Genomic DNA, 11058 nt, shown 5'->3' on the forward strand with positions numbered 1-11058 from the left:
TCTAGATTCCATAATAATGAAGTACTTGTAATTAGATTAATTCCTTTTTTTTTTCATCTTTTAAATGTTTCTTACTAAAAAAAATGCAATCGCTTAAATGCATTCCGAAAGTCTTCAAGTTTTGTGGACATTCACACAAAGATCAGTCATTATTCAGGTGGCGATAACATTTGACCACTATATTTACAGAAATAATTTCAGGCCTAAGAGGTTTAAGTGTTTCAATATTGCATCAGTATTGATGAACACTTTGATTTTTAGTTGAATTATCATTCTGTAGGTTATTTAACCATGTATTTTTATATCTTTGGAAAGCTTTACACATTAAAATGCACAAATTTACAAACATTTTTGTCATCTGATCCTCTTTCACCTTATATATTTACTTGAAGTACCCTTGAGATTTTAAAATAAATATTTGAATAATTAAATATCACATTTACATATTCAGTGGTTCTCTGACATTGGTTATGGTCATCTGCTATGACATACAGGTTAACAAATTAAATATTTTTTAAAAAATTAGTGGTTTTTTTTATTATTTTGATTGATTTTAAAATTATTTATTTTAATTTAACATTTGATTAAATATTACCTTTTCATTAAACTCATAAACCCTCTGCAGTTCCTTCACAAACCCTAGTTTGGAAACCTTAAAGTGATATAATGTTTAATGCACTACATGCTGTTAATAACAACAAATATATATATATATATTTTTTTTTTTTTTATTATTATTATTTTTTTTTTTTTACTCTTTACAGTTTTTATGCCAATATGGTATAAGATTATCCTATTTAAATCAAGTTAGTTCAAAAGTAATCTAAAAGTAGTCTGATTATATTGCCTAAAATGTAATGGATTACGTTACTAACTAAATGTTTTGTTGTGTAATTTAGAATAAGTAACGGATTTCAATTTGCAAGTAATCTACCCAGGTCTGTTTATTATTAATTACTGCATCACGAACATATCTCATGAATCCTTTCATAAACAAAGTGTAGGGAGAGTGTAAACAGAGATTGATTGTGCAGTGAAGAGAGCTTAGTTGATTATAATGGAGCTTTGTGAGATTGCCATAAACTAGGAGTGACAGCTTTTAATGATTTTTAAGAGTTTGTAAATGAGATATTGATTTAATACAACACTTAAATAAACAAAAAGTTAATATTAAGTGACTTAAATTGTCTGACTATAACACTTGCCTGATTTTGATCTGTTTCGTTGTCAAAGAAAAACGAAAAACACTTTAAGGAGTCAAATATCACCTTTGATTATTGATTAGAATGTGCTCCAAAATTTTTAGCACTTATGCTCCTAAAAAGAAAAGTAGGCATTTATAAACCTATGCAAACACAGGAGAATACATCATTATCTTTCTAAATATGCTGACTTTTCATCACAATTTCAAAATAAAAGTTTAAAACCTTACTCTTTTTTTTACACGTTCAGGGGAATTTGTAAAAAAAAAAAGAGTAAGGTTTTCAACTTTTATTTTGAAATAAAATATATCATTATCTTTCTAAATATGCTAACTTTTTATCACAATTTCAAAATAAAAGTTTAAAACCTTACTCTTTTTTTTACACATTCAGGGGAATATAGCAAGGAAAAGAGTAAGGTTTTCAACTTTTATTTTGAAATAAAATATATCATTATCTTTCTAAATATGCTAACTATTCATCATGATTTCAAAATAAAAGTTTAAAACCTTACTCTTTTTTTACACATTCAGGGGAATATAGCAAGGAAAAGAGTAAGGTTTTAAACTTTTATTTTGAAATAAAATATATCATTATCTTTCTAAATATGCTAACTATTCATCATGATTTCAAAATAAAAGTTTAAAACCTTACTCTTTTTTTACACATTCAGGGGAATATAGTAAGGAAAAGAGTAAGGTTTTCAACTTTTATTTTGAAATAAAACATATCATTATCTTTCTAAATATGCTAACTTTTCATCACGATTTCAAAATAAAAGTTTAAAACCTTACTCTTTTTCCTTACTATATTCCCCTGAATGTGTAAAAAAAGTAAGGTTATAAACTTTAATTTTGAAATCGTGATGATAATGATTCTCCTGTGTTTGCGTAAGTTTATAAATGATATACCTGACAAATCTGATGAAATAGCACACGTTGCATTCCCAAATGAACGTTATAATAAACCCAAACTTACAACATTGTGCAGAAATAGAGTTTGAGATGCTGCACACATGTAAATAATAACAGTTTGTGTGGAGCAGCATTTACTGTGAACGGAGCCGCTGAGACGCACTACTTCCGGTATTTTGTTGATTACTCGACACTGGCAAAATGCAATCAAGAATTTTTTTTAAATCGAATACTTGAATAGAATCTAGGAATCGTTGCAACCCTAGAAGAGATGCATGCCTCTTTAAATGATAATGAGCTACTGTTGACCCCGCCCCCTCTTCTGTTTTTTTGTGTATTTGGTGTCATGTTACAGTGAAAAACAAAACTAACCCACTGCATCCTGGCTGAGGGCGGAGATATGATAATACGGGACAGTCTGTCAGCAGTTGTGGGCGGGGTCTAAGCAGTATAATGTCATACAGAATATTGAATAGAGGGCGGGGTTTATTTTAGTGCTCCTCCTCTCCGTTTCTCACTCATGGCAAACTAGCGGTTGGAGGGCGTGGTTAAGGTTGTTCATCTCAAGATTAGCAATGTGTGATAACAAAGTAAATAGAGTCCGTTTTGATTTCATGTTTCTCCACATTTTGTTCACGATCAAATGTCCGCCCACAATCTGGTTGAGTTTGACCGTGACATTTTGTGTTGGCTCTCAGGGAACAGATCAAACGGGTAAAGGACTCGGATGACGTGCCCATGGTGCTGGTGGGCAACAAATGCGACCTCCCGGCCCGGACGGTGGACACGCGGCAAGCGCAGGAGCTCGCCCGCAGTTACGGGATCCCCTTCATCGAGACCTCAGCCAAAACACGACAGGTGAGTCACAGGGAGCATTTTTAGCCAGTCATTCATTCAATTATTTATTTATTGTTTGTTTGTCCAGCAAAACCAGTCAGACTGTGTCTAATGTCAAAATGTCTTAAAGTGTAGTCATCTGAGTACTGTGTCCAAAATAACGGACACACCTACAATATAGTATTTCTGACTGTTTTTGTTGTTATTTGTTTGTTTTTAGCTCTGCTTTGTTTTATTTTGGGTTTTTATGTTTATGTTGTTTTGTTTTTTTGCATTTGTTTCTAGATTTGCTTTGTGTTTTGCTTTGTTTTACTTTGGTTTTTTTGCTTTGCATTTTTTGTTATTGTCTTTTTGCTTTGCTTTGTGTTTTGTTTCTAGCTTTGCTTTGTGTTGTTTAGTTTTTTGCTTTTTGCTTTGCTTTTTTTTTTTTTTTTTGCTTTGTGTTTTGATTTTTGGTTATGTTTCTAGATTTGCTTTGTGTTTTTTTAACTTTGTTTTTGTTTTTTGATTTGCTTTGCATTTTCTGTTGTGTTTTGTTTTGCTTTTTGTTTTTTGCTTTGCTTTGTTTTATTTATTTTTAGCTTTTTGTGTTTTTTTTAGCTTTGCTTTGTGTTTTGTTTTGTCTTTTACTTTTTTAGCTTTGCTTTGCATTTTGTTTTTTTTGCTTTGCTTTGTGTTGCTTTGTTTTTTGTTTTGTATTTTGTGTTTTGTTTTTAGCTTTACTTTATGTTTTGCTTTTTTGTTTTTGCTTTGCTTTGCATTTTGTTTTTAGCTTTGTTATGTTTGTTTTTTTGCTTTGCCTTGTTTTTTTGCTTTGTGTTTTGTTTTTAGCTTTACTTTTATTTGTTTTGTTTTGTTTAGCTTTGCATTTTGTTTTTAGCTTAGCTTTGTTTTTTTTGTTTTTTGTTTTAGCTTTGCTTTGCTTTGTTTTTTGCTTTTTTTGCTTTGCTTTACATTTTGTTTTTAGCTTTGTTTTTTTTTTTGCTTTGCCTTTTGTTTTTTGCTTTACTTTTATTTGTTTTAGCTTTACTTTTTGTTTTTAGCTTTGCTTTGCTTTGTTTTTTTGTTTGTTTTTTTGCTTTGCTTTGTTATGATTTTAGCTTTGTTTTGTTTTTTTGCATTGCCTTTTGTTTTTAGCTTTACTTTTATTTGTTTTGTTTTGTTTAGCTTTGCTTTGCATTTTGTTTTTAGCTTAGCTTTGTTTTGTTTTTTTTGTTTTTTGTTTTAGCTTTGCTTTGCTTTGTTTTTTGCTTTTTTTGCTTTGCTTTACATTTTGTTTTTAGCTGTTTTTTTTTTTGCTTTGCCTTTTGTTTTTTGCTTTACTTTTATTTGTTTTAGCTTTACTTTTTGTTTTTAGCTTTGCTTTGCTTTGTTTTTTTGTTTGTTTTTTTGCTTTGCTTTGTTATGATTTTAGCTTTGTTTTGTTTTTTTGCATTGCCTTTTGTTTTTAGCTTTACTTTTATTTGTTTTGTTTTGTTTAGCTTTGCTTTGCATTTTGTTTTTAGCTTAGCTTTGTTTTGTTTTTTTTGTTTTTTGTTTTAGCTTTGCTTTGCTTTGTTTTTTGCTTTTTTTGCTTTGCTTTACATTTTGTTTTTAGCTGTTTTTTTTTTTGCTTTGCCTTTTGTTTTAGCTTTGCTTTGCTTTGTTTTTTGCTTTTTTTGCTTTGCCTTTTGTTTTTTGCTTTACTTTTATTTGTTTTAGCTTTGCTTTTTGTTTTTAGCTTTGCTTTGCTTTGTTTTTTTGTTTGTTTTTTTGCTTTGCTTTGTTATGATTTTAGCTTTGTTTTGTTTTTTTGCATTGCCTTTTGTTTTTAGCTTTACTTTTATTTGTTTTGTTTTGTTTAGCTTTGCTTTGCATTTTGTTTTTAGCTTAGCTTTGTTTTTTTTGTTTTTTGTTTTAGCTTTGCTTTGCTTTGTTTTTTGCTTTTTTTGCTTTGCTTTACATTTTGTTTTTAGCTGTTTTTTTTTTTGCTTTGCCTTTTGTTTTTTGCTTTACTTTTATTTGTTTTAGCTTTGCTTTTTGTTTTTAGCTTTGCTTTGCTTTGTTTTTTTGTTTGTTTTTTTGCTTTGCTTTGTTATGATTTTAGCTTTGTTTTGTTTTTTTGCATTGCCTTTTGTTTTTAGCTTTACTTTTATTTGTTTTGTTTTGTTTAGCTTTGCTTTGCATTTTGTTTTTAGCTTAGCTTTGTTTTGTTTTTTTCTTTTAGCTTTGCTTTGCTTTGTTTTTTACTTTTTTTGCTTTGCTTTACATTTTGCTTTTAGCTTTGTTTTGTTTTTTGCTTTGCCTTTTGTTTTTTTGCTTTACTTTTATTTGTTTTAGCTTTGCTTTTTGTTTTTAGCTTTGCTTTGCTTTGTTTTTTTTTTGTTTTAGCTTTGCTTTGTTATGATTTTAGCTTTGCTTTTATTTTATTTTTTGCATTGCCTTTTGTTTTTAGCTTTACTTCGTGTTTTATTTGGTTTTATTTTTAGATTTGCTTTGTGTTTTGTTTTTTGTTATTAGCTTTGCTTTGTATGTTTAGTTTTGCTTTTTTATTTTTAGCTTTACTTTGTTTTGTTTTACTTTTTGCTTTGTGCAGCAAATGTAATTTGTACAAGGTTTAAGAAGTTTAAGAAATCTCACCCTAGAAATAAAATACTCTCATGATTTACTTTTAGAAGTAATCCATACAAATATTCCAAGCCTTCTGAAGTCTTACCGAAGTTTTATGTGACAAATGCACCAAAATTGTCATTATTCAATGAAAATCTCATATGCAGATATGGTGTTCACAGACAACATTCATCACAACTCAAAATCACAAAGTCCAAAAGAAATCTACTTCAGAGGGGAAGAGTTTTGGTTCATTTTCATTTTTGGCTAAAATGTTTGTTCACATGTTTACAGACCTATTCACACATCCGTTGTTTTTGCATCCAAATTAGTTGCCATTATTACTATTGTTAGTAGAAGTATAGTAATAATAGTATTAATAATAATAAAGACTTTTTTTTCAGCACAGTAGTGATGGGTAAAACAAAGCTTTTTGAAACTTTAAACCAGCTGAAGCAATTGCTTTGCAAAATTATTCACTTTTTCACTCTAAACGCAACATCCTTGTGTATAAAAATATCATTTACAAACCAATTCTGTATAACAACCAGTCTGTATAATGTGTTATTAATTTGCAGGGCTTGCTTTGTTTGTTTTATGGAAGGCTTGTCTAAACATAAATGTGTCAATAAAAACGCCTACAAATTTATAAAACTGATCTGAGTTCAGGTGAATCCTAGAAGCTGGTTATTGGGTTCACTGAGGTCATCACCTCCCCTGCACCAAACCACTGAAACTGAGAAACATTTCGAAACCGTTTTGACATAACCAAACCTCAGTTACTGAAATCACATGACTGAGTTTCACACGCTGTAAATCACTGGTTCCAAACAAATGATTCACAAAGGTTTCAAAGCTTCATGTGTTTCAAAAGTACTCATCACCACAGCAAAGCAGTATTTTTTATTTTTAAAATACAAAAAATAATAATATAATATAATGATAATAATGTTTTGGTACATTAAGGTATTATTATATGTTTTTAATTATTAATTATTTTGGAAGTATTAAATAATTATTAGATTTTCGTATTTTGTTCTGGTTTCAGTTTAATTTTAGTTAGATTATTTTAGTTTTTAGTAAAGTCTATATTGTTTAAATTTATTTTATTTTATTTAATAAAAATTAATAAAAATGAGAAATGTTGCCTTAGCAACTATGTGAAATAAAATAAGCTTTAAATGTTTTTTAAAAACATTTGATTTCAGGTAGCGTTTATTTGATATCAAATCACGCAAGGTTTTTTAATTTTCTTTTTCATTTAATTTTATTTATTTTTTTATCATTTTTTTAGTTGTAGTTCTAGTTTACTGTAATAAAGCTGCCTCAAAATAAACCAATGTGACCCTGGACCACAAAACCAGTAGTAAGTAGCACAGGTGTATTCACTGTATGGGTCAAAATTATCGATTTTTCTTTTATACCAAAAATCATTAGGATATTAAGTAGATTTGTTCCATGAAGATTTTTGTAAATTTCCTACCATAAATATATCAAAACTTAATTGTTGATTAGTAATATGCATTGCTAAGAACTAGGGATGGGGCCGATCCGATCCAGTATCGGTATCGGGTTCTGATACGAGCTTAATTAATGGATCGGAAATTTACGATCCAACCTAGAGAAATTTCCGATCCAGAGTTATGTCTATGTACAGTGCTGTCTGCTGAAATGACTTCACAAGTGATCCCGGGCTAGGTGACGTGTCTGTGCTCCAATGAGACACTGAGAGAGATGAGATGCCTCCTTTGAGGAAATCTTCAGTTTGCAGGTAGCAGTTTAGCATTGAGCGTCATACATGTCCGCTGTGTTGAAATACTTTACGGTCGGAAACGCCGCAAAGACAGCAACGTGCAATGTTTGCAAAGCCGTTGTTCCGAGAGGTGGCACCTCGTGGATTTATTTAGTAGATTAACTGTTCAATATTACCCATCATAGAGTAAAAGTTTATAATTTGTAGACTTCGTGCGTGTTATTTTCTGTTTTTAACGTTGCCGCACACACCTGAAGCGAGCACGCGCACAGAGAGAGAGAGAGAGAGAGAGAGAGAGAGAGAGAGAGAGACGTGATTCAAACTGCGCGATTCACAGACTGATTACTCTTTAACGTCTCTTGAACAGAAACATTCATACAAAGTTATGTTTAAATACCCGTTGTTTTATTCTGGTAACACCGTCGGTTATGTCTTCAGTGAACCGAAACAGCTGAGAATGAGATGCGTGCCAGTATTACGTGCGTTAGGCCTTAAAGAGACAGCATCCTATAAATACCTGCAGTGAGAAGCACTAGTTATTTATCAATGAATTATTAAATTTCTGCACCTGAATACTAGTATTATTGATTTTATTAGTAACTTTATGTTGTATTCATCTACACTTGTCATTTGTGTTAGTGTTCTTGTTTTGTTACTTATTATATTAGTTCAGCTAGTTTTTGCTGTGGATTAGAAGTACTTAAAGTAAGCATTCAGTAATTAATAAACAACAAACTTTTTTTGTTTTGTTTGTTTTTTGCTGATCCGAAAAGTGCACTTATTGCACTTTTATTCAAAATGTTTAACATTTGAAAACCTTACTTTGTTGCTGCTACACAAGCAAGAATTTACTGAATTTATGTTGATCAGATGCACATTGTTCTATTTATAGTGTGAATATTTATTTTTTATTTCAAATATTTGAAAACCTTTATGTTTTATGCAACAAGAGTGTATATTGCACTAGTATCTAGTAACCCTGTCATGAAATTTAAATAAATATCAATTTAAACCCTTAAAGTTGCATATTTGTTTTCAGGATGGGATTTCTGCCATTTTCTAACCTCATACTTACCTCAAGTTGCTTTTTGGGAGATACTTAGGCTTGCTTGTAGAGAAGTTTGTTACAGCCTCATAAAATCAACAATAATGATAATAGTCATAGTGATATAAAAGCAAATAGAGCTCTGGTATCGGAATAGTATCGGTATCGGCAGATATCCCAATTCCGGTATCGGAATCGGATCGGAAGTGAAAAAATGTGGATCGGTGCATCCCTACTAAGAACTTCATTTAGACAACTTTAAAAGCGATTTTTGCACCCTCAGATTCCAGATTTTTAAACAGTTGTATCTCAGCCAAATATTGTCCTATCCTAACAAACCATACATCAATGCAAAGATTATTTATCCAGATTTCAGATGATGTAAAAATCCCAATTTCGAAAAATCGACCCTTATTCTGGTTTTGTGGCCAAGGGTCACGAGTTTTAGTATGCATTTAGGAGATCAGATATGCATTTAATAAAATTTTTTTAACTTGGTGTAAATAGGAAAGTTTTACATTTAAAAAATACTTTTAATGAAGTACTGTACAAAAGTGCTGATTGTTTCTTAATGATTTTACGGTTTGTAGCGCTCAAGGACATTATTTAGGCTGGACCTATATTTTTGCTTTCTGCATCTAGAGTTAGTCTGAGCGGTTTTATACGTTTAATAGTTCTGGGAGATTCTTTGGATTTACAGTATTTAGTTTCCTCATGGCCACCTACACACACACACACACACACACACACCTACACACACACACACACACACACACACACCTACACACACACACACACACACACACACACACACACACACACACACACACACAGGGTATGTTGTATAACACTGCAGGGAATGACTCACTGGCGTTTGTGTTTTGCCCATCTGACGAAAACTGTGAGAAAAAGACCAAGACCACACATTTACCATCACATTACTCCAGTATGTTTGTCACCTGTACAGATTTCCCCTTACCAAAAAAGAAGTATACTTCAAGTTTATGTTATAATGTATACTTAAGTTAAATTCAAGTATATTTATGTAGTAAGTATACAAATATCAGTGTACACTTTTGAGTGTACTATTTCAATACTCCTTGGGACTAAATCGGCCCACTTTCTAGTATATAAAAGTATAGTTTAAGTATAAAAGTAGTAAACTTTGAGTACACAACTAGTTTACATCTATGTTTTCAGTTTGCACTGCAAGTGAACTTATAGTTATACTGATAGTTTACTAATTAAATACTTTTTAATGCATTTTTAGTACACTTTGAAGTATAGTCTCATTAAATACTAGATTAGTAGTTTTACACTGCAAGTATACTTTTTTAAAATGAACTTTACATCATACTTTAAGGCAAGACACTGCAGGTGAATAGGGTGAAAAAAACTAATAGTTATCTTGATTACTTTGATAATTGCAAACGTTTTTTGTATTACAAGTTTTCTAAAATGTTAGGTTTAAATATGCAAATGAGCCATTATTTAATGAAATATGGCTAATTTGCATACATTTCTAGTGCAAAAATCTAAACACTGGATGAAGTCAGTTTCAAAATTCTTGTTTAATTAGTTTTTTGACATATTAGATTCAAATGTTTTTACTGAGGGGATTTGGGGAATTTTGTCACTCCATAATTCAGAATAAACTTAGAACAGACAGAAAACAATGTATTTATTTAGTTTTTTTAGCATTTTTGGGGGAATAAAATGTTGTATAAAATCAAGCAAATCTTCAGGATATAGACAGGAATTAAAATGTAAAGTTTGGTGTGTGTGAGTGCTACTGAAGTGGAGATTTATGGCTCAGCGTAGGAGAAAAAATAATAATTTGAGAAAACAGCCTTTAAAAATATGTATTGTAATTGAAATGTATTGACACAAATAGATAAAGTGCTATAAAAGATACACTTAACAATGTCTTTTGGATGCTTTCTTTCCACTAGTCTGAAAAAACACTTTATGAAACACCAAAAAAACCCAAATCTCAAACTTGACAGGTGTATTAAAAAAACAGTGATTTTGCCTGCCTATATAGGTATTAATTTGTATATATTTTGTTATATGAATATCTGAACATACAAAACATCAAAAGAAAGAACAGGGTATCTGTTTGTAAACAAAAACATTTTATTCTAGCTTCATGCATTCTTTTTTTTTTTTATAAACACTTGAATGTGGGTAAGTTTCATAAACAAAAATAAATAAATAAACAACATTTTGAACAAAAAGACTATTGATAATAATCAAAACATAGATGGAGTTGATCAACACTGCAAAGCTTGACAGTCATTATTACCTCTTTATGAGTCGACATTTTATTCCATAACATTGCACAGTTTTACATGGTATCTGTGGTTTTGATGCTGTTTTATGTCTGATGATTGTGTTAGATTACATGTGGAAGCATCTGTTGTTTCGGTTTCTTCTTCACTTGTGTTTTGGAAATTCTGTACAGAAGATGTGCAAATAGCGCCCCTTGCGTATAACAATGAAAATGTATATATTATATTTATATTAAATAATATATTTAGACTTTTTCTAAGTATAAATATACTTAAATGTCATTTTAAGTATATTTTTGAGAAGTATATAAAGCACATTTCTAAGAAGTACAGTACACTGAAAGACTGAAAGTTTAAAAGAAGTATACTAATGGCTCACTTGAATAAACTTCTTTTTCATGAGGGTCATCTCTAGCTGCAGGTTTCC

The 11058-nt window shown here is 30.4% G+C and overlaps 1 protein-coding gene across 1 annotated transcript in view; it reads left to right on the top strand.

Moving 5' to 3' along the window:
• LOC141301451 (ras-like protein) overlaps positions 1-11058 on the top strand; it is a 41427-nt gene that overhangs the window by 29559 nt on the left and 810 nt on the right. The window contains exon 4 of the mRNA XM_073831675.1: positions 2815-2974. Coding sequence (XP_073687776.1) covers positions 2815-2974 — 160 coding nt within the window. The remainder of the gene's footprint in view (positions 1-2814; positions 2975-11058) is intronic.

The sequence above is a fragment of the Garra rufa genome, chromosome 25 (genome assembly GCF_049309525.1).
Source record: "Garra rufa chromosome 25, GarRuf1.0, whole genome shotgun sequence".
NCBI lineage: Eukaryota > Metazoa > Chordata > Actinopteri > Cypriniformes > Cyprinidae > Garra > Garra rufa.